We start from the raw sequence: 27,206 nt of genomic DNA, 5'->3' as shown, positions 1-27,206 counted from the left end.
ATGTTAGTGTGATGTACATATCCTTATCATGTATAAGTGATGTTAGTGTGATGTACATATCCTTATGTATAAGTGATGTTAGTGTGATGTACATATCCTTATCATGTATAAGTGATGTTAGTGTGATGTACATATCCTTATCATGTATAAGTGATGTTAGTGTGATGTACATATCCTTATCATGTATAAGTGATGTTAGTGTGATGTACATATCCTTATCATGTATAAGTGATGTTAGTGTGATGTACATATCCTTATCATGTATAAGTGATGTTAGTGTGATGTACATATCCTTATCATGTATAAAGTGATGTTAGTGTGATGTACATATCCTTATCATGTATAAGTGATGTTAGTGTGAAGTACATATCTTATCATGTAATAAGTGACTGTTAGTGTGATGTACATATCTATTATCATGTAGTAAGTGATGTTAGTGTGATGTACATATCCTTATCTGTATAAGTGATGTAGTGTGATGTACATATCACTTAGTCATGTATAAGTCGATGTTAGTGTGATGTACATACCTCTGTATGATGTAGATAATCATATGTGATAGAGTTAGTGTGATGTACATATCCTTATCTGTATCAAGTGACTGTTAGATGTGATTTACAATCATCCTTCATGTATAAGTGATGTGATAGTGTGATGTACATACCTTATCACTGTATAAGTGATGTTAGTGTGATGTACATATCCACTCCTCATGTATTAAGTGATGTAAGTGTGTGATGTACATATCATATATGTGTATTTTTATAAGATGTAGTGTGATGTACCATAATCCTATCATGTATAAGTGATGTTAGTGTGATGTACATATCATTATCATGTATAGTGATGTTAGTGTGATGTACATATCATTATCATGTATAAGTGATGTTAGTGTGATGTACATATCATTATCATGTATAAGTGATGTTAGTGTGATGTACATATCATTATCATGTATAAGTGATGTTAGTGTGATGTACATATCCTTATCATGTATAAGTGATGTTAGTGTGATGTACATATCATTATCATGTATAAGTGATGTTAGTGTGATGTACATATCCTTATGTATAAGTGATGTTAGTGTGATGTACATATCATTATCATGTATAAGTGATGTTAGTGTGATGTACATATCATCATGTATAAGTGATGTTAGTGTGATATACATATCCTTATGTATAAGTGATGTTAGTGTGATGTACATATCATTATCATGTATAAGTGATGTTAGTGTGATGTACATATCATTATCATGTATAAGTGATGTTAGTGTGATGTACATATCATTATCATGTATAAGTGATGTTAGTGTGATATACATATCCTTATGTATAAGTGATGTTAGTGTGATGTACATATCATTATCATGTATAAGTGATGTTAGTGTGATGTACATATCATTATCATGTATAAGTGATGTTAGTGTGATGTACATATCATTATCATGTATAAGTGATGTTAGTGTGATATACATATCCTTATGTATAAGTGATGTTAGTGTGATGTACATATCATTATCATGTATAAGTGATGTTAGTGTGATGTACATATCATTATCATGTATAAGTGATGTTAGTGTGATGTACATATCATTATCATGTATAAGTGATGTTAGTGTGATGTACATATCATTATCATGTGTAAGTGATGTTAGTGTGATGTACATATCCTTATCATGTATAAGTGATGTTAGTGTGATATACATATCCTTATCATGTATAAGTGATGTTAGTGTGATGTACATATCCTTATCATGTATAAGTGATGTTAGTGTGATGTACATATCCTTATGTATGAGTGATGTTAGTGTGATGTACATATCATTATCGTGTATAAGTGATGTTAGTGTGATGTACATATCCTTATCATGTATAAGTGATGTTAGTGTGATGTACATATCCTTATCATGTATAGTGATGTTAGTGTGATGTACATTATCCTTATCATGTATACGTGATGTTAGTGTGATGTACATATCCTTATGTATAAGTGATGTTAGTGTGATGTACATATCCTTATCATGTTTATGTGATGTTAGTGTGATGTACATATCCTTATCATGTATAAGTGATGTTAGTGTGATGTACATATCCTTATCATGTATAAGTGATGTTAGTGTGATGTACATATCCTTATCATGTATAAGTGATGTTAGTGTGATGTACATATCCTTATATGTATAAGTGATGTTAGTGTGATGTACATATCCTTATGTATAAGTGATGTTAGTGTGATGTAACATATCCTTATGTATAAGTGATGTTAGTGTGATGTACATATCCTATCATGTATATGTGATGTTAGTGTGATGTACATATCCTTATCATGTATAAGTGATGTTAGTGTGATGTACATATCCTTATCATGTATAGTGATGTTAGTGTGATGTACATATCCTTATCATGTATAAGTGATGTTAGTGTGATGTACATATCATTATCATGTATAAGTGATGTTAGTGTGATGTACATATCCTTATCATGTATAAGTGATGTTAGTGTGATGTACATATCCTTATCATGTATAAGTGATGTTAGTGTGATGTACATATCCTTATCATGTATAAGTGATGTTAGTGTGATGTACATATCCTTATCATGTATAAGTGATGTTAGTGTGATGTACATATCCTTATCATGTATAAGTGATGTTAGTGTGATGTACATATCCTTATGTATAAGTGATGTTAGTGTGATGTACATATCCTTATCATGTATAAGTGATGTTAGTGTGATGTACATATCCTTATCATGTATAAGTGATGTTAGTGTGATGTACATATCCTTATCATGTATAAGTGATGTTAGTGTGATGTACATATCCTTATCATGTATAAGTGATGTTAGTGTGATGTACATATCCTTATGTATAAGTGATGTTAGTGTGATGTACATATCCTTATGTATAAGTGATGTTAGTGTGATGTACATATCCTTATCATGTATAAGTGATGTTAGTGTGATGTACATATCCTTATCATGTATAAGTGATGTTAGTGTGATGTACATATCCTTATCATGTATAAGTGATGTTAGTGTGATGTACATATCCTTATCATGTATAGTGATGTTAGTGTGATGTACATATCATTATCATGTATAAGTGATGTTAGTGTGATGTACATATCCTTATCATGTATAAGTGATGTTAGTGTGATGTACATATCCTTATCATGTATAAGTGATGTTAGTGTGATGTACATATCCTTATCATGTATAAGTGATGTTAGTGTGATGTACATATCCTTATCATGTATAAGTGATGTTAGTGTGATGTACATATCCTTATGTATGAGTGATGTTAGTGTGATGTACATATCATTATCATGTATAAGTGATGTTAGTGTGATGTACATATCCTTATGTATAAGTGATGTTAGTTTGATGTACATATCCTTATCATGTATAAGTGATGTTAGTGTGATGTACATATCATTATCATGTATAAGTGATGTTAGTGTGATGTACATATCCTTATCATGTATAAGTGATGTTAGTGTGATGTACATATCCTTATCATGTATAAGTGATGTTAGTGTAATGTACATATCATTATCATGTATAGTGATGTTAGTGTGATGTACATATCCTTATGTATAAGTGATGTTAGTGTGATGTACATATCCTTATGTATAAGTGATGTTAGTGTGATGTACATATCATTATCATGTATAAGTGATGTTAGTGTGATGTACATATCCTTATGTATAAGTGATGTTAGTGTGATGTACATATCCTTATCATGTATAGTGATGTTAGTGTGATGTACATATCATTATCATGTATAAGTGATGTTAGTGTGATGTACATATCATTATCATGTATAAGTGATGTTAGTGTGATGTACATATCATTATCATGTATAAGTGATGTTAGTGTGATGTACATATCATTATCATGTATAAGTGATGTTAGTGTGATGTACATATCATTATCATGTATAGTGATGTTAGTGTGATGTACATATCCTTATCATGTATAAGTGATGTTAGTGTGATGTACATATCCTTATGTATAAGTGATGTTAGTGTGATGTACATATCATTATCATGTATAGTGATGTTAGTGTGATGTACATATCATCATGTATAAGTGATGTTAGTGTGATATACATATCCTTATCATGTATAAGTGATGTTAGTGTGATGTACATATCCTTATCATGTATAAGTGATGTTAGTGTGATGTACATATCCTTATCATGTATAAGTGATGTTAGTGTGATGTACATATCCTTATCATGTATAAGTGATGTTAGTGTGATGTACATATCCTTATCATGTATAAGTGATGTTAGTGTGAAGTACATATCCTTATCATGTATAAGTGATGTTAGTGTGATGTACATATCCTTATCATGTATAAGTGATGTTAGTGTGATATACATATCCTTATCATGTATAAGTGATGTTAGTGTGATGTACATATCCTTATGTATAAGTGATGTTAGTGTGATGTACATATCCTTATGTATAAGTGATGTTAGTGTGATGTACATATCCTTATCATGTATGAGTGATGTTAGTGTGATGTACATATCCTTATCATGTATAGTGATGTTAGTGTGATGTACATATCATTATCATGTATAAGTGATGTTAGTGTGATGTACATATCCTTATGTATGAGTGATGTTAGTGTGATGTACATATCATTATCATGTATAAGTGATGTTAGTGTGATGTACATATCATTATCATGTGTAAGTGATGTTAGTGTGATGTACATATCATTATCATGTATAAGTGATGTTAGTGTGATGTACATATCATTATCATGTATAAGTGACGTTAGTGTGATGTACATATCATTATCATGTGTACATCACACTAACATTAAGTGATGTTAGTGTGATGTACATATCCTTATGTATGAGTGATGTTAGTGTGATGTACATATCATTATCATGTATAAGTGATGTTAGTGTGATGTACATATCATTATCATGTATAAGTGATGTTAGTGTGATGTACATATCCTTATCATGTATAGTGATGTTAGTGTGATGTACATATCATTATCATGTGTAAGTGATGTTAGTGTGATGTACATATCCTTATCATGTATAAGTGATGTTAGTGTGATGTACATATCCTTATCATGTATAAGTGATGTTAGTGTGATGTACATATCATTATCATGTATAAGTGATGTTAGTGTGATGTACATATCATTATCATGTATAAGTGATGTTAGTGTGATGTACATATCATTATCATGTATAGTGATGTTAGTGTGATGTACATATCCTTATCATGTATAAGTGATGTTAGTGTGATGTACATATCCTTATCATGTATAAGTGATGTTAGTGTGATGTACATATCATTATCATGTATAAGTGATGTTAGTGTGATGTACATATCATTATCATGTATAAGTGATGTTAGTGTGATGTACATATCATTATCATGTATAAGTGATGTTAGTGTGATGTACATATCATTATCATGTATAGTGATGTTAGTGTGATGTACATATCCTTATGTATGAGTGATGTTAGTGTGATGTACATATCATTATCGTGTATAAGTGATGTTAGTGTGATGTACATATCCTTATGTATGAGTGATGTTAGTGTGATGTATATATCCTTATCATGTATAAGTGATGTTAGTGTGATGTACATATCCTTATGTATAAGTGATGTTAGTGTGATGTACATATCCTTATCATGTATAAGTGATGTTAGTGTGATGTACATATCATTATCATGTGTAAGTGATGTTAGTGTGATGTACATATCCTTATCATGTATAAGTGATGTTAGTGTGATGTACATATCATTATCGTGTATAAGTGATGTTAGTGTGATGTACATATCCTTATGTATGAGTGATGTTAGTGTGATGTATATATCCTTATCATGTATAAGTGATGTTAGTGTGATGTACATATCCTTATGTATAAGTGATGTTAGTGTGATGTACATATCCTTATCATGTATAAGTGATGTTAGTGTGATGTACATATCATTATCATGTGTAAGTGATGTTAGTGTGATGTACATATCATTATCATGTATAAGTGACGTTAGTGTGATGTACATATCATTATCATGTGTAAGTGATGTTAGTGTGATGTACATATCATTATCATGTATAAGTGATGTTAGTGTGATGTACATATCCTTATCATGTATAAGTGATGTTAGTGTGATGTACATATCCTTATCATGTATAAGTGATGTTAGTGTGATGTACATATCCTTATCATGTATAAGTGATGTTAGTGTGATGTACATATCCTTATGTATAAGTGATGTTAGTGTGATGTACATATCATTATCATGTATAAGTGATGTTAGTGTGATGTACATATCCTTATGTATAAGTGATGTTAGTGTGATGTACATATCATTATCATGTGTAAGTGATGTTAGTGTGATGTACATATCATTATCATGTATAAGTGATGTTAGTGTGATGTACATATCATTATCATGTATAAGTGATGTTAGTGTGATGTACATATCATTATCATGTATAAGTGATGTTAGTGTGATGTACATATCCTTATCATGTATAGTGATGTTAGTGTGATGTACATATCATTATCATGTGTAAGTGATGTTAGTGTGATGTACATATCCTTATCATGTATAAGTGATGTTAGTGTGATGTACATATCCTTATCATGTATAAGTGATGTTAGTGTGATGTACATATCATTATCATGTATAAGTGATGTTAGTGTGATGTACATATCATTATCATGTATAAGTGATGTTAGTGTGATGTACATATCATTATCATGTATAGTGATGTTAGTGTGATGTACATATCATTATCATGTATAAGTGATGTTAGTGTGATGTACATATCCTTATGTATGAGTGATGTTAGTGTGATGTACATATCATTATCGTGTATAAGTGATGTTAGTGTGATGTACATATCCTTATGTATGAGTGATGTTAGTGTGATGTACATATCATTATCATGTATAAGTGATGTTAGTGTGATGTACATATCCTTATCATGTATAAGTGATGTTAGTGTGATGTACATATCATTATCATGTGTAAGTGATGTTAGTGTGATGTACATATCCTTATCATGTATAAGTGATGTTAGTGTGATGTACATATCATTATCATGTATAAGTGATGTTAGTGTGATGTACATATCCTTATGTATGAGTGATGTTAGTGTGATGTATATATCCTTATCATGTATAAGTGATGTTACTGTGATGTACATATCCTTATCATGTATAGTGATGTTAGCGGCCACGGCATCTTAGGGGGAGGGACAAAGAGCAAAATTCTCCATCTTGAATTTTACTTGTGATGCCAGATTAAACATTCACTTTTTTATGCAAATGACCTGCTGTTTCTATCAGCAAATATATGCACAGTATATATCAGTAATTAAGTGCTGCATTACAAAAGGTCTGCACACACAATAAATGTTTATATATGCACAGTATAGGTCAGTAATTAAGTGCTACATTACATAAGGTCTGCACACACAATAAATGTTTATATATGCACAGTATATATCAGTAATTAAGTGCTACATTACATAAGGTCTGCACACACAATAAATGTTTATATATGCACAGTATATCAGTAATTAAGTTAAGCATTACATAAGGTCTATACACACAATAAAAATGTTTATATATGCACAGTATATATCAGTAATTAAGTGCTGCATTACAAAAGGTCTGCACACACAATAAATGTTTATATATGCACAGTATATATCAGTAATTAAGTGCTACATTACATAAGGTCTGCACACACAATAAATGTTTATATATGCACAGTATATATCAGTAATTAAGTGCTGCATTACATAAGGTCTGCACACACAATACATGTTTATATATGCACAGTATATATCAGTAATTAAGTTCTGCATTACATAAGGTCTGCACACACAATAAATGTTTATATATGCACAGTATATATCAGTAATTAAGTGCTACATTACATAAGGTCTGTGCACACAATAAATGTTTATATATGCACAGTATATATCAGTAATTAAGTGTTGCATTACATAAGGTCTGTGCACACAATAAATGTTTATATATGCACAGCATATATCAGTAATTAAGTTAAGCATTACATAAGGTCTGTACACACAATAAATATTTATATGTGCACAGTATATATCAGTAATTAAGTGCTGCATTACATAAGGTCTGCACACACAATAAATGTTTATATATGCACAGTATATATCAGTAATTAAGTTAAGCATTACATACGGCCTGCACACACAATAAATGTTTATATATGCACAGTATATATCAGTAATTAAGTGCTACATTACATAAAGTCTGTACACACAATAAATGTTTATATATGCACAGCATATATCAGTAATTAAGTGCTACATTACATAAGGTCTGTGCACACAATAAATGTTTATATATGCACAGTATATATCAGTAATTAAGCGCCACATTACAAAAGGTCTGCACACACAATAAATGTTTATATATACACAGTATATATCAGTAATTAAGTGCTGCATTACATAAGGTCTGCACACACAATAAATGTTTATATATGCACAGTATATATCAGTAATTAAGAGCTGCATTACAAAAGGTCTGCACACAGAATAAATGTTTATATATGCACAGTATATTTCAGTAATTAAGTGCCGCATTACATAAGGTCTGCACACACAATAAATGTATATATATGCACAGTATATATCAGTAATTAAGTGCTACATTACATAAGGTCTGTGCACACAATAAATGTTTATATATGCACAGAATATATCAGTAATTAAGTTAAGCATTACATAAGGTCTGTACACACAATAAATGTTTATATATGCACAGTATATATCAGTAATTAAGTGCCGCATTACATAAGGTCTGCACACACAATAAATGTTTATATATGCACAGTATATATCAGTAATTAAGTGTTACATTACATAAGGTCTGTGCACACAATAAATGTTTATATATGCACAGTATATATCAGTAATTAAGTGCCGCATTACGTAAGGTCTGCACACACAATAAATGTTTATATATGCACAGTATATATCAGTAATTAAGTGCTGCATTACATAAGGTCTGCACACACAATAAATGTTTATATATGCACAGTATATATCAGTAATTAAGTGCTACATTACATAAGATCTGTACACACAATAAATGTTTAAATATGCACAGTATATATCAGTAATTAAGTGCTACATTACATAAGGTCTGTGCACACAATAAATGTTTATATATGCACAGTATATATCAGTAATTAAGTTCAGCATTACATAAGGTCTGCACACAATAAATTTTTATGTATGCACAGTATATATCAGTAATTAAGTGCTACATTACATAAGGTCTGCACACAATAAATGTTTATATATGCACAGTATATATCAGTAATTAAGTGCTGCATTACATAAGGTCTGCACATACAATAAATGTTAATATATGCACAGTATATATCAGTAATTAAGTGCCGCATTACATTGGGTCTGCACACACAATAAATCTCTATATATGCACAGTATATATCAGTAATTAAGTGCTGCATTACATAAGGTCTACACACAAAATAAATGTTTATATATGCACAGTATATATCAGTAATTAGGTGCTGCATTACATAAGGTCTACGCACACAATAAATTTTTATGTATGCACAGTATATATCAGTAATTAAGTGCTACATTACATAAGGTCTGCACACACAATAAATGTTTATATATGCACAGTATATATCAGTAATTAAGTGCTACATTACATAAGGTCTGCGCACACAATAAATGTTTATATATGCACAGTATATATCAGTAATTAAGTGCTGCATTACATAAGGTCTGCACATACAATAAATGTTTATATATGCACAGTATATATCAGTAATTAAGTGCTACATTACATAAGGTCTGTGCACACAATAAATGTTTATATATGCACAGTATATATCAGTAATTAAGTGCTGCATTACATAAGGTCTGCACACACAATAAATGTTTATATATGCACAGTATATATCAGTAATTAAGTGCTACATTACATAAGGTCTGTGCACACAATAAATGTTTATATATGCACAGTATATATCAGTAATTAAGTGTTGCATTACATAAGGTCTGTGCACACAATAAATGTTTATATATGCATAGCATATATCAGTAATTAAGTTAAGCATTACATAAGGTCTGTACACACAATAAATATTTATATGTGCACAGTATATATCAGTAATTAAGTGCTGCATTACATAAGGTCTGCACACACAATCAATGTTTATATATGCACAGTATATATCAGTAATTAAGTTAAGCATTACATAAGGTCTGTACACACAATAAATGTTTATATATGCACAGTATATATCAGTAATTAAGTGCTACATTACATAAGGTCTGTGCACACAATAAATGTTTATATATGCACAGTATATATCAGTAATTAAGCGCCACATTACAAAAGGTCTGCACACACAATAAATGTTTATATATACACAGTATATATCAGTAATTAAGTGCTGCATTACATAAGGTCTGCACACACAATAAATGTTTATATATGCACAGTATATATCAGTAATTAAGAGCTGCATTAGAAAAGGTCTGCACACAGAATAAATGTTTATATATGCACAGTATATTTCAGTAATTAAGTGCCGCATTACATAAGGTCTGCACACACAATAAATGTTTATATATGCACAGTATATATCAGTAATTAAGTGCTACATTACATAAGGTCTGTGCACACAATAAATGTTTATATATGCACAGAATATATCAGTAATTAAGTGCTACATTACATAAAGTCTGTACACACAATAAATGTTTATATATGCACAGTATATATCAGTAATTAAGTGCCGCATTACATAAGGTCTGCACACACAATAAATGTTTATATATGCACAGTATATATCAGTAATTAAGTGCTACATTACATAAGGTCTGCACACACAATAAATGTTTACATATGCACAGTATATATCAGTAATTAAGTGCTGCATTACATAAGGTCTGCACACACAATAAATGTTTATATATGCACAGTATATTTCAGTAATTAAGTGCCGCATTACAAAAGGTCTGCATACACAATAATGTTTATATATGCACAGTATATATCAGTAATTAAGTGCCGCATTAGACAAGGTCTGCACACACAATAAATGTTTATATATGCACAGTATATATCAGTAATTATATGTTACATTACATAAGGTCTGCACACACAATAAATGTTTATATATGCACAGTATATATCAGTAATTAAGTGCAGCATTACATGAGGTCTATACACACAATAAATGTTTATATATGCACAGTATATATCAGTAATTAAGTACAGCATTACATAAGGTCTGCACACACAATAAATGTTTATATATGCACAGTATATATCATTAATTAAGTGCCACATTACATAAGGTCTGCACACACAATAAATGTTTATATATGCACAGTATATATCAGTAATTAAGTGCTGCATTACATAAGGTCTGTGCACACAATAAATGTTTATATATGCACAGTATATATCAGTAATTAAGTGCTGCATTACATAAGGTCTGTGCACACAATAAATGTTTATATATGCACAGTATATATCAGTAATTAAGTGCTGCATTACATAAGGTCTGCACACACAATAAATGTTTATATATGCACAGTATATATCAGTAATTAAGTGCTACATTATATAAGGTCTGCGCACACAATAAATGTTTATATATGCACAATATATATCAGTAATTAAGTGCTGCATTACATAAGGTCTGCACACACAATAAATATTTATATATGCACAGTATATATCAGTAATTAAGTTCAGCATTACATAAGATCTGCACACACAATAAATGTTTATATATGCACAGTATATATCAGTAATTAAGTGCTACATTACATAAGGTCTGTGCACACAATAAATGTTTATATATGCACAGTATATATCAGTAATTAAGCACTACATTACAAAAGGTCTGTGCACACAATAAATGTTTATATATGCACAGTATATATCAGTAATTAAGTGTTGCATTACATAAGGTCTGCACACATAACAAATGTTTATATATGCACAGTATATATCAGTAATTAAGTGCTGCATTACATAAGGTCTGCACACACAATAAATGTTTATATATGCACAGTATATATCAGTAATTAAGTGCTACATTACATAAGGTCTGCACACACAATAAATGTTTATATATGCACAGTATATATCATTAATTAAGTGCCACATTACATAAGGTCTGCACACACAATAAATGTTTATATATGCACAGTATATATCAGTAATTAAGTGCTGCATTACATAAGGTCTGTGCACACAATAAATGTTTATATATGCACAGTATATATCAGTAATTAAGTGCTGCATTACATAAGGTCTGCACACACAATAAATGTTTATATATGCACAGTATATATCAGTAATTAAGTGCTACATTACATAAGGTCTGCACACACAATAAATGTTTATATATGCACAGTATATATCAGTAATTAAGTGTCGCATTACATAAGGTCTGCACACATAACAAATGTTTATATATGCACAGTATATATCAGTAATTAAGTGCTGCATTACATAAGGTCTGCACACACAATAAATGTTTATATATGCACAGTATATATCAGTAATTAAGTGCTACATTACATAAGGTCTGCACACACAATAAATGTTTATATATGCACAGTATATATCAGTAATTAAGTGCTACATTACATAAGGTCTGCACACACAATAAATGTTTATATATGCACAGTATATATCAGTAATTAAGTGCTGCATTACTAAGGTCTGCGCACACAATAAATGTTTATATATGCACAGTATAGATCAGTAATTAAGTGCCGCATTACATAAGGTCTGCACACACAATGTTTATATATGCACAGTATATATCAGTAATTAAGTGCCACTTTACATAAGGTCTGCACACACAATAAATGTTTATATATGCACAGTATTTATCAGTAATTAAGTGCTGCATTACATAAGGTCTGCACATACAATAAATGTTTAAATATGCACAGTATATATCAGTAATTAAGTGCTGCATTACATAAGGTCTGCACACACAATAAATGTTTATATATGCACAGTATATATCAGTAATTAAGTGCTACATTACATAAGGTCTGCACACACAATAAATGTTTATATATGCACAGTATATATCAGTAATTAAGTGCTGCATTACATAAGGTCTGCACACACAATAAATGTTTATATATGCACAGTATATATCAGTAATTAAGTGCTGCATTACATAAGGTCTGCACACACAATAAATATTTATATATGCACAGTATATATCAGTAATCCAGTGCCACTTTACATAAGGTCTGCACACACAATAAATGTTTATATATGCACAGTATATATCAGTAATCCAGTGCCACTTTACATAAGGTCTGCACACACAATAAATGTTTATATATGCACAGTATATATCAGTAATTAAGCACAGCATTACAAAAGGTCTGCACATACAATAAATGTTTATATATGCACAGTATATATCAGTAATTAAGTGCTGCATTACATAAGGTCTGCACACACAATAAATGTTTATATATGCACAGTATATATCAGTAATTAAGTGCTACATTACATAAGGTCTGCACACACAATAAATGTTTATATATGCACAGTATATATCAGTAATTAAGTGCTGCATTACATAAGGTCTGCACACACAATAAATGTTTATATATGCACAGTATATATCAGTAATTAAGTGCTGCATTACATAAGGTCTGCACACACAATAAATATTTATATATGCACAGTATATATCAGTAATCCAGTGCTGCATTACAAAAGGTCTGCACACACAATAAGTGTTTATATATGCACAGTATAGATCAGTAATTAAGTGCTACATTACATAAGGTCTGCACACACAATAAATGTTTATATATGCACAGTATATATCAGTAATTAAGTGCAGCCTTACATAAGGTCTGCACACACAATAAATGTTTATATATGCACAGTATATATCAGTAATTAAGTACAGCATTACATAAGGTCTGTACACACAATAAATGTTTATATATGCACAGTATATATCAGTAATTAAGTACTACATTACATAAGGTCTGCACACACAATAAATGTTTATATATGCACAGTATATATCAGTAATTAAGTGCTACATTACAAAGGTCTGCACACACAATAAATGTTTATATTTGCACAGTATATATCAGTAATTAAGTGCTACATTACATAAGGTCTGCACACACAATAAATGTTTATATATGCACAGTATATATCAGTAATTAAGTGCTACATTACATAAGGTCTGCACACACAATAAATGTTTATATATGCACAGTATATATCAGTAATTAAGTGTCGCATTACATAAGGTCTGCACACATAACAAATGTTTATATATGCACAGTATATATCAGTAATTAAGTGCTGCATTACATAAGGTCTGCACACACAACAAATGTTTATATATGCACAGTATATATCAGTAATTAAGTGCTACATTACATAAGGTCTGCACACACAATAAATGTTTATATATGCACAGTATATATCAGTAATTAAGTGCTACATTACATAAGGTCTGCACACACAATAAATGTTTATATATGCACAGTATATATCAGTAATTAAGTGCTGCATTACTAAGGTCTGCGCACACAATAAATGTTTATATATGCACAGTATAGATCAGTAATTAAGTGCCGCATTACATAAGGTCTGCACACACAATGTTTATATATGCACAGTATATATCAGTAATTAAGTGCCACTTTACATAAGGTCTGCACACACAATAAATGTTTATATATGCACAGTATATATCAGTAATTAAGTGCTGCATTACATAAGGTCTGCACATACAATAAATGTTTATATATGCACAGTATATATCAGTAATTAAGTGCTGCATTACATAAGGTCTGCACACACAATAGATGTTTATATATGCACAGTATATATCAGTAATTAAGTGCTACATTACATAAGGTCTGCACACACAATAAATGTTTATATATGCACAGTATATATCAGTAATTAAGTGCTGCATTACATAAGGTCTGCACACACAATAAATGTTTATATATGCACAGTATATATCAGTAATTAAGTGCTGCATTACATAAGGTCTGCACACACAATAAATATTTATATATGCACAGTATATATCAGTAATCCAGTGCTGCATTACAAAAGGTCTGCACACACAATAAGTGTTTATATATGCACAGTATAGATCAGTAATTAAGTGCTACATTACATAAGGTCTGCACACACAATAAATGTTTATATATGCACAGTATATATCAGTAATTAAGTGCAGCCTTACATAAGGTCTGCACACACAATAAATGTTTATATATGCACAGTATATATCAGTAATTAAGTACAGCATTACATAAGGTCTGTACACACAATAAATGTTTATATGTGCACAGTATATATCAGTAATTAAGTACTACATTACATAAGGTCTGCACACACAATAAATGTTTATATATGCACAGTATATATCAGTAATTAAGTGCTACATTACAAAGGTCTGCACACACAATAAATGTTTATATTTGCACAGTATATATCAGTAATTAAGTGCTACATTACATAAGGTCTGCACACACAATAAATGTTTATTTATGCACAGTATATATCAGTAATCCAGTGCTGCATTACAAAAGGTCTGCACACACAATAAATGTTTATATATGCACAGTATATATCAGTAATTAAGTGTTACATTACATAAGGTCTGTGCACACAATAAATGTTTATATATGCCCAGTATATATCAGTAATTAAGTGCCGCATTACATAAGGTCTGCACACACAATAAATGTTTATATATGCACAGTATATATCAGTAATTAAGTGCTACTTTACATAAGGTCTGTGCACACAATAAATGTTTATATATGCACAGTATATATCAGTAATTAAGTGCTGCATTACAAAAGGTCTGCACACACAATAAATGTTTATATATGCACAGTATATATCAGTAATTAGGTACAGCATTACATAAGGTCCGCACACACAATAAATGTTTATATATGCACAGTATATATCAGTAATTAAGTGCTGCACTACATAAGGTCCGCACACACAATAAATGTTTATATATGCACAGTATATATCAGTAATTAAGTGCTACATTACATAAGGTCTGCACACACAATAAATGTTTATATATGCACAGTGTATATCAGTAATTAGGTGCTGCATTACATAAGGTCTGCACACACAATAAATGTTTATATATGCACTGTATATATCAGTAATTAAGTGCTACATTACATAAGGTCTGCATACACAATAATTATTTATATATGTACAGTATATATCAGTAATTAAGTGCTGCATTACATAAGGTCTGCACACACAATAAATGTTTATATATGCACAGTATATATCAGTAATTAAGTGCCACATTACATAAGGTCTGCACACACAATAAATGTTTATATATGCACAGTATATATCAGTAATTAAGTGCTGCATTACATAAGGTCTGCACACACAATAAATGTTTATATATGCACAGTATATATCAGTAATTAAGTGCTACATTACATAAGGTCTGCACACACAATAAATGTTTATATATGCACAGTATATATCAGTAATTAAGTGCTGCATTACATAAGGTCTGCACACACAATAAATATTTATATATGCACAGTATATATCAGTAATTAAGTGCTACATTACATAAGGTCTGCACACACAATAAATGTTTATATATGCACAGTATATATCAGTAATTAAGTGCTACATTACATAAGGTCTGCATACACAATAAATGTTTATATATGCACAGTATATATCAGTAATTAAATATATCTGAGAGAGAGGAAAAAGGACAATTTGCTAAGGCAAATTTCAGGAAAGGAAGCAAAATAAGTAATGTTTGTAATATCCTTAATGAACCATTCTAGGGAGAATTTCAGTCTTATCCCCTTTTACGCAGAACTTCCCTGGGGTTGCACAAATGGAACTGGACTGAATATGACAGTAAATAAGTCTGCAGGCTGCCAGAGAATGACAGACAGAAAAGTCAGTATATGGCAGAAGGTCACTCACCAGCTTTCAGAGATTTGGGGTCATATGTGTCAGCTGTAAAAGGCTGTGATCTGTATGGCTGCTGCCCCAGGGCACCTGCAGGGAAGAGGCACAGTACTGAGACGACATAATCTTATAGATGGAATCAGTGGGACTTGCACACTGCCTTAGGGTCAGACAAAGAGTAATTGTGTGTGTGTAGTCGTCAATTACTGCTGGGAACAACAATTATCTCTTAAAGTCTAAGGAGATTTTTATGTACCACCAGTTTACAATGGAAACTAGGTCTATGTATAATTGTGGTATTTCATTCTATACATTGTTATAGTGTCCTCTAGTGCTCAATATGTGTATTGCATGATATAATCATATAACATATTACAGTGTCACCTAGTGCTCACTATGTATATTGCAGGAAATAATCATATAACATATTACAGTGTCACCTAATGCTCACTATGTATATTGCAGGATATAATCATATAACATATTACAGTGTCACCTAGTGTTCACTATGTATATTGCAGGAAATAATCATATAACATATTACAGTGTCACCTAGTGCTCACTATGTATATTGCAGGAAATAATCATATAACATATTACAGTGTCACCTAGTGCTCACTATGTATATTGCAGGATATAATCATATAACATATTACAGTGTCACCTAGTGTTCACTATGTATATTGCAGGAAATAATCATATAACATATTACAGTGTCACCTAGTGCTCACTATGTATATTGCAGGAAATAATCATATAACATATTACAGTGTCACCTAGTGCTCACTATGTATATTGCAGGATATAATCATATAACATATTACAGTGTCACCTAGTGCTCACTATGTATATTGCAGGATATAATCATATAACATATTAACGTGTCACCTAATGCTCACTATGTATATTGCAGGATATAATCATTTAACATATTACAGTGTCACCTAATGCTCACTATGTATATTGCAGGATATAATCATATAACATATTACAGTGTCACCTAATGCTCACTATGTATATTGCAGGAAATAATCATATAAATTATAGTACAGTGTCACCTAGTGCTCACTATGTATATTGCAGGAAATAATCATATAAATTATATTAGTGTCACCTAGTGCTCATTATGTATATTGCAGGATATAATCATATAAATTAAATTACAGTGTCACCTAGTGCTCACTGTGTATATTGCAGGATATAATCATATAAATTATATTACAGTGTCACCTAGTGCTCACTATGTATATTGCAGGATATAATCATATAAATTATAGTACAGTGTCACCTAGTGCTCATTATGTATATTGCAGGATATAATCATATAAATTATAGTACAGTGTCACCTAGTGCTCACTATGTATATTGCAGGAAATAATCATATAAATTATATTAGTGTCACCTAGTGCTCACTATGTATATTGCAGGATATAATCATATAAATTAGATTACAGTGTCACCTAGTGCTCATTATGTATATTGCAGGATATAATCATATAAATTATAGTACAGTGTCACCTAGTGCTCACTATGTATATTGCAGGAAATAATCATATAAATTATATTAGTGTCACCTAGTGCTCACTATGTATATTGCAGGATATAATCATATAAATTAGATTACAGTGTCACCTAGTGCTCACTATGTATATTGCAGGATATACTCATAAATTATAGTACAGTGTCACCTAGTGCTCATTATGTATATTGCAGGATATAATCATATAAATTATAGTACAGTGTCACCTAGTGCTCACTATGTATATTGCAGGATATAATCATATAAATTATAGTACAGTGTCACCTAGTGCTCATTATGTATATTGCAGGATATAATCATATAAATTAGATTACAGTGTCACCTAGTGCTCACTATGTATATTGCAGGTAATAATCAAATAAATTATATTAGTGTCACCTAGTGCTCACTATGTATATTGCAGGATATAATTATATAAATTATAGTACCGTGTCACCTAGTGCTCATTATGTATATTGCAGGATATAATCATATAAATTATATTACAGTGTAACCTAGTGCTCACTATGTATATTGCAGGATATAATCATATAAATTAGATTACAGTGTCACCTAGTGCTCACTATGTATATTGCAGGATATAATCATATAAATTATATTACAGTGTCACCTAGTGCTCACTATGTATATTGCAGGATATACTCATAAATTATAGTACAGTGTCACCTAGTGCTCATTATGTATATTGCAGGATATAATCATATAAATTATAGTACAGTGTCACCTAGTGCTCACTATGTATATTGCAGGATATAATCATATAAATTATATTACAGTGTCACCTAGTGCTCACTATGTATATTGCAGGATATAATCATATAAATTATATTACAGTGTCACCTAGTGCTCACTATGTATATTGCAGGATATAATTATATAAATTATAGTATGGTGTCACCTAGTGCTCATTATGTATATTGCAGGATATAATCATATAAATTATAGTACAGTGTCACCTAGTGCTCATTATGTATATTGCAGGATATAATCATATAAATTATAGTACAGTGTCACCTAGTGCTCATTATGTATATTGCAGGATATAATCATATAAATTATAGTACAGTGTCACCTAGTGCTCATTATGTATATTGCAGGATATAATCATATAAATTATAGTACAGTGTCACCTAGTGCTCATTATGTATATTGCAGGATATAATCATATAAATTATAGTACAGTGTCACCTAGTGCTCATTATGTATATTGCAGGATATAATCATATAAATTATAGTACAGTGTCACCTAGTGCTCACTATGTATATTGCAGGATATAATTATATAAATTATATTACAGTGTCACCTAGTGCTCACTATGTATATTGCAGGATATAATCATATAAATTATATTACAGTGTCATCTAGTGCTCACTATGTATATTGCAGGATATACTCATAAATTATAGTACAGTGTCACCTAGTGCTCATTATGTATATTGCAGGATATAATCATATAAATTATAGTACAGTGTCACCTAGTGCTCACTATGTATATTGCAGGATATAATCATATAAATTATATTACAGTGTCACCTAGTGCTCACTATGTATATTGCAGGCTATAATCATATAAATTATATTACAGTGTCACCTAGTGCTCACTATGTATATTGCAGGATATAATTATATAAATTATAGTATGGTGTCACCTAGTGCTCATTATGTATATTGCAGGATATAATCATATAAATTATAGTACAGTGTCACCTAGTGCTCATTATGTATATTGCAGGATATAATCATATAAATTATAGTACAGTGTCACCTAGTGCTCATTATGTATATTGCAGGATATAATCATATAAATTATAGTACAGTGTCACCTAGTGCTCACTATGTATATTGCAGGATATAATTATATAAATTATATTACAGTGTCACCTAGTGCTCATTATGTATATTGCAGGATATACTCATATATATTAGATTAGTGTCACCTAGTGCTCACTATGTATATTGCAGGATATAATCATATAAATTAGGTTACAGTGTCACCTAGTGTTTACTATGTATACTGCAGGATATAATAATATACATTAAATTACAGTGTCACCTAGTGCTCACTATGTATATTGCAGTATATACTCATATAAATTAGGTTACGGTGCCATCCAGCATTTATTATTGGCCTGATATTCAAAACCTCACCGGAGAGAAGTCACAGATTTTTTTTAGACCTTGAATTGCAATGTAGGAGTCTCTGTTTAACATAATAAACGCTACATAGCAACATAAACATGTCTCAAGATGATTTTTGTGTTTCTAAATACCCTGAGGTCTCTGAATATATTGCTGGGCTTCCTCCCTTACTTTGTAATCACAGTGATACCCTGTATTCAGACTTTATTACCTTGCTGGGGGATGTGACTTGGGTAATTCCCAGCTCCATTTCCATAACCTGGAAGAACAAAGATTAAAAACAATGAGAACCAGGAACTTATATTGCTGTTTCTAAAACCTTTATATATATTGAGGTGGATGGACCCACAAAGGATTTAAAAACTAATTGATCTTAGGGAAGTCGAAGAAAAGAGCGTAGGGGCTGTATGTTGTTACTCTTGTCTGTAGTAGAGTTCCTTTAATATACATACCACTGTATATGGACTTCTCTATTAAGTCACTTAATAAAATACTAATTTGCTAATGTCCTTGACAAACAGGATGAATGGGCCACTCACTATGTATGTATGTATGTATGTATTGGGTACTTGTAAAGCGTGGCTAATCACCCGTAAGGGTGATTAGCCGCGCTTTACAACATAACATAAGATGCCACTCACAATAACATAAGATGTCACTCACCATAACATAAGATGTCACTCACCATAACATAAGATGCCACTCACCATAACAAAAGATGCCACTCACCATAACAAAAGATGTCACTCACCATAACATAAGATGTCACTCACAATAACATAAGATGCCACTCACCATAACATAAGATGCCACTCACCATAACAGAAGATGCCACTCACCATAACTGAAGATGCCACTCACCATAACAGAAGATGCCACTCACCATAAGTTGCCACTCACCATAAAATTACATAAGATGCCACTCACCATAACATAAGATGTCACTCACCATAACATAAGATGCCACTCACCATAACATAAGATGTCACTCACCATAACATAAGATGCCACTCACCATAACATAAGATGCCACTCACCATAACAAAATATGCCACTCACCATAACAAAAGATGTCACTCACCATAACATAAGATGTCACTCACCATAACATAAGATGCCACTCACCATAACATAAGATGCCACTCACCATAACAGAAGATGCCACTCACCATAACAGAAGATGCCACTCACCATAACAGAAGATGCCACTCACCATAAAATTGCATAAGATGCCACTCACCATAACATAAGATGTCACTCACCATAACATAAGATGCCACTCACCATAACATAAGATGTCACTCACCATAACATAAGATGCCACTCACCATAACATAAGATGTCACTCACCATAACAGAAGATGCCACTCACCATAACAGAAGATGCCACTCACCATAACAGAAGATGCCACTCACCATAACATAAGATGTCCCTCACCATAAGTTGCCACTCACCATAACATTACATAAGATAGCACTCACCAGCTTTTAGAAACGTAGGCTCATGTCCAAGACTGTCAAGACCAAGAGGTGAGGATCTGTACGGCTGCTGTCCAAGGAAACCTGCAGAAAAGTGAGACAGCACTGAGACAAATAACAATAGGTTGACCAAAGACAGAGAGACAGCTAGAGACATCTATACAAATATATAACTAAAGCCTGATAATTTATTTCTAGAGGTAGCAGTGTCTTTATTGGTAGATGTAATGGTCCCAGCATGAACTGGAGGTATATTACTGTTACTAACACTGATAGTGACAACAACAGATCAGTGTTTATTTAGGGTACATTATCCATAGAAGACAGTGAGACTCAAGGGTGTAGCTGTGAACTGCAGGAAATAGTGCTATGGTTAGTAGTGCCACTTGGTGTTGAGTGTTTATATTAAACCATCTGTTACCTTGCTGAGGTAGGTTACTTGGGTAGTTTCCTGATAACTTTTTGTAACCTGTTAATATAGAAAGAATTCAAGAAATGGAGAAAAACAAAAAGCAGGAAAGAAACAAGAGACTAGGAAAAAAGTCAGCAAGAAAAAAACAACACACAGTAATGTGTTTCAATCTTAAGCATTTACTTAAATATTTTGATAGCGACCAATGTCAGTTTCTATACAAATCATCTATGATTTCCATATTCACACATACTTCAATTACAGAGCAAATATTTGGAATCTCATTGACTCCTCGGTGCCCATAAAGGGATATCACTAAATGCTGTCTCCTGGGTATCCTGATGATCTGACCATTATTATTTGCTCTGTAAATGGTCTTTAAGTTTAGATTACTTTTAGAAACTGACATCTTTATGTATTGGAAACATAGTAAGAATAAGATAGCACAGAAAGGAGGGGGAGAGGAATTAGAGAGGAGTGGCAGCTTGCAGGGTCAAGAGGCAGGTAATGCATCACACACCAGCTTTCTGAGATTTGGGGTCATATGGGAGGCTGTCAGCAGCCAGAGGTTGTGATCTGTATGGCAGCTGTCCTAGGGCTCCTGTAGGGAAAGGAGACAATAAGGGCAAGTCACTTATACACCAGGTCCTATAGCCACCAACAGAATGGGGCAAGTGGTCACCATAGCTTACATGCAGCAGTGACATCTAGTGGTAACTGAATGCACTGCATAACTATTACCTTGCTGAAGAATCCCACTTGGGTAATTTTCTGCTCCATTTCCATAGCCTACAAAAAAAAGATGAATACAGTGATCAATGTAAATCCATTCAATCTCTGCTCGGGCTCACTAGGTTCTGACACTTATCAGAACCATTTTGTTTTTGGGCCAGTAGTAGGAACAGCTGTTATGGTCATTTATACATCCCCCAGCTGGAGTGCACAGTACGGCTACTGTAGTTATGTTTTTGTAACAGACCTTTTCACAAATAAAATCTTTTGTCACAGAAGAGGCAGAGTGACAATCTGATCTGCAAATGTTTCAAGGTTTGTTCAGCCTGTGGTATTTGGAGTTGTTTCTATATTTTGTGCCATATTGACACAGTTATTTCAATAGTAAAGTGTAAGAAGGAGATAACAGCAGAATAAAAGACACATGGGACAATGACAACACAATCTCACTCATCTGGAGGGAGCTAATAGAACATCAGGGTGACAGAACGTACCAGCCTTCGATGGCTTCCCAACTCCTCCTAGGACAAGAGACAAAAAAAATAAATACTACAGAATAATCACACATGCCACATAGGGAGACTCAAGCACAGAGCGCTCTCTGTGATCCTTAACTATTATTCACTTATATTCCAGCAAACTCTTAACTGTAAAGCCCACTCTGCTCAGCAATCTCAGACCCACTCACAGCTTCACACTGACTGTCTCACAGCTTCACACTTAGCTCTGACTATCTCACAGCTTCACACTGACTGTCTCACAGCTTCACACTTAGCTCTGACTGTCTCACAGCTTCACACTGAGCTATGACTGTCTCACAGCTTCACACTGAGCTATGACTGTCTCACAGCTTCATACTGAGCTATGACTGTCTCGCAGCTTCACACTGAGCTATGACTGTCTCACAGCTTCACACTGAGCTATGACTGCCTCACAGCTTCATACTGAGCTCTGACTGCCTCACAGCTTCACACTGAATCTCTCACAGCTTCACACTTAGCTCTGACTGTCTCACAGCTTCACACTGACTGCCTCACAGCTTCACACTTAGCTCTGACTGTCTCACAGCTTCACACTTAGCTCTGACTATCTCACAGCTTTACACTGACTGTCTCACAGCTTCACACCTAGCTCTGACTGTCTCACAGCTTCACACTTAGCTCTGACTGTCTCACAGCTTCACACTGACTGTCTCACAGCTTTACAATGTCTGTCTCACAGCTTCACACCTAGCTCTGACTGTCTCACAGCTTCACACTTAGCTCTGACTGTCTCACAGCTTCACACTGACTGTCTCACAGCGTTACAATGACTGTCTCACAGCTGCACACTTAGCTCTGACTGTCTCACAGCTGCACACTTAGCTCTAACTGTCTCACAGCTGCACACTTAGCTCTAACTGTCTCACAGCTGCACACTTAGCTCTGACTGTCTAACAGCTGCACACTTAGCTCTAACTGTCTCACAGCTGCACAGTTAGCTCTGACTGTCTCACAGCTTTACACTGACTGTCTCACAGCTTCACACCTAGCTCTGACTGTCTCACAGCTTCACACTTAGCTCTGACTGTCTCACAGCTTCACACTGACTGTCTCACAGCTTTACAATGTCTGTCTCACAGCTTCACACCTAGCTCTGACTGTCTCACAGCTTCACACTTAGCACTGACTGTCTCACAGCTGCACACTTAGCTCTAACTGTCTCACAGCTGCACACTTAGCTCTGACTGTCTCACAGCTTCACACCTAGCTCTGACTGTCTCACAGCTTCACACCTAGCTCTGACTGTCTCACAGCTTCACACCTAGCTCTGACTGTCTCACAGCTTCACACCTAGCTCTGACTGTCTCACAGCTTTACACTGACTGTCTCACAGCTTCACACCTAGCTCTGACTGTCTCACAGCTTCACACTTAGCTCTGACTGTCTCACAGCTTCACACTGACTGTCTCACAGCTTTACAATGTCTGTCTCACAGCTTCACACCTAGCTCTGACTGTCTCACAGCTTCACACTTAGCTCTGACTGTCTCACAGCTTCACACTGACTGTCTCACAGCTTTACAATGACTGTCTCACAGCTGCACACTTAGCTCTGACTGTCTCACAGCTGCACACTTAGCTCAAACTGTCTCACAGCTGCACACTTAGCTCTGACTGTCTCACAGCTTCACACTTAGCTCTGACTGTCTCACAGCTTCACACTTAGCTCTGACTGTCTCACAGCTTCACACCTAGCTCTGACTGTCTCACAGCTTCAAACTTAGCTCTGACTGTCACAGCTTCACACTGAGCTCTGACTGTCTCACAGCTTCACACTTAGCTCTGACTGTCTCACAGCTTCACACCTAGCTCTGACTGTCTCACAGCTTCAAACTTAGCTCTGACTGTCTCACAGCTTCACACGTAGCTCTGGCTGTCTCACAGCTTCACACGTAGCTCTGACTGTCTCACAGCTTCACACGTAGCTCTGACTGTCTCAAAGCTTCACGCATAGCTCTGGCTGTCTCACAGCTTCACACGTAGCTCTGGCTGTCTCACAGCTTCACACCTAGCTCTGGCTGTCTCACAGCTTCACACCTAGCTCTGGCTGTCTCACAGCTTCACACTTAGCTCTGGCTGTCTCACAGCTTCACACTGAGCTCTGACTGTCTCACAGCTGCACACTTAGCTCTGACTGTCTCACAGCTTCACACCTAGCTCTGACTGTCTCACAGCTTCACACCTAGCTTTGACTGTCTCACAGCTTCACAACTAGCTCTGACTGTCTCACAGCTTCACACTTAGCTCTGACTGTCTCACAGCTTCACACTTAGCTCTGACTGTCTCACAGCTTCACACTTAGCTCTGGCTGTCTCACAGCTTCACACTTAGCTCTGACTGTCTCACAGCTTCACACGTAGCTCTGGCTATCTCACAGCTTCACACTTAGCTCTGACTGTCTCACAGCTTCACACCTAGCTCTGACTGTCTCACATCAGGGTGACAGAACGTACCAGCCTTCGATGGCTTCCCAACTCCTCCTAGGACAAGAGAGAAAATAAATAAATACTACAGAATAATCACACATGCCACATAGGGAGACTCAAGCACAGAGCGCTCTCTGTGATCCTTAACTATTATTCACTTATATTCCAGCAAACTCTTAACTGTGAAGCCCACTCTGCTCAGCAATCTCAGACCCACTCACAGCTTCACACTGACTGTCTCACAGCTTCACACTGAGCTATGACTGTCTCACAGCTTCACACTGAGCTATGACTGCCTCACAGCTTCACACTGAGCTCTGACTGCCCCACAGCTTCACACTGACTGCCTCACAGCTTCACACTGACTGCCTCACAGCTTCACACTTAGCTCTGACTGTCTCACAGCTTCACACTTAGCTCTGACTATCTCACAGCTTTACACTGACTGTCTCACAGCTTCACACCTAGCTCTGACTGTCTCACAGCTTCACACTTAGCTTTGACTGTCTCACAGCTTCACACTGACTGTCTCACAGCTTTACAATGTCTGTCTCACAGCTTCACACCTAGCTCTGACTGTCTCACAGCTTCACACTTAGCTCTGACTGTCTCACAGCTTCACACTGACTGTCTCACAGCGTTACAATGACTGTCTCACAGCTGCACACTTAGCTCTGACTGTCTCACAGCTGCACACTTAGCTCTAACTGTCTCACAGCTGCACACTTAGCTCTAACTGTCTCACAGCTGCACACTTAGCTCTGACTGTCTCACAGCTGCACACTTAGCTCTAACTGTCTCACAGCTGCACACTTAGCTCTGACTGTCTCACAGCTTTACACTGACTGTCTCACAGCTTCACACCTAGCTCTGACTGTCTCACAGCTTCAC

The 27,206-nt window shown here is 33.7% G+C and overlaps 1 protein-coding gene across 1 annotated transcript in view; it reads right to left on the bottom strand.

The window, feature by feature from the left end:
* LOC128642047 (hornerin-like) overlaps window positions 1–27,206 on the bottom strand; it is a 172,197-nt gene that overhangs the window by 11,434 nt on the left and 133,557 nt on the right. Inside the window, exons 30-37 of the mRNA XM_053694696.1 lie at window positions 26,343–26,369; window positions 23,843–23,869; window positions 23,358–23,405; window positions 23,137–23,217; window positions 22,626–22,673; window positions 22,208–22,288; window positions 20,937–20,984; window positions 17,061–17,135 (exon numbers count right to left, since the gene is read on the bottom strand). Of these exons, the coding sequence (XP_053550671.1) occupies window positions 17,061–17,135; window positions 20,937–20,984; window positions 22,208–22,288; window positions 22,626–22,673; window positions 23,137–23,217; window positions 23,358–23,405; window positions 23,843–23,869; window positions 26,343–26,369 (435 nt within the window). The remainder of the gene's footprint in view (window positions 1–17,060; window positions 17,136–20,936; window positions 20,985–22,207; window positions 22,289–22,625; window positions 22,674–23,136; window positions 23,218–23,357; window positions 23,406–23,842; window positions 23,870–26,342; window positions 26,370–27,206) is intronic.

The sequence above is a fragment of the Bombina bombina genome, chromosome 11 (genome assembly GCF_027579735.1).
Source record: "Bombina bombina isolate aBomBom1 chromosome 11, aBomBom1.pri, whole genome shotgun sequence".
Classification (NCBI taxonomy): Eukaryota; Metazoa; Chordata; class Amphibia; order Anura; family Bombinatoridae; genus Bombina; species Bombina bombina.
The sequence above is the reverse complement of the archived record's forward strand: the minus strand, read 5'-3'. Positions and strand labels throughout refer to the sequence as shown.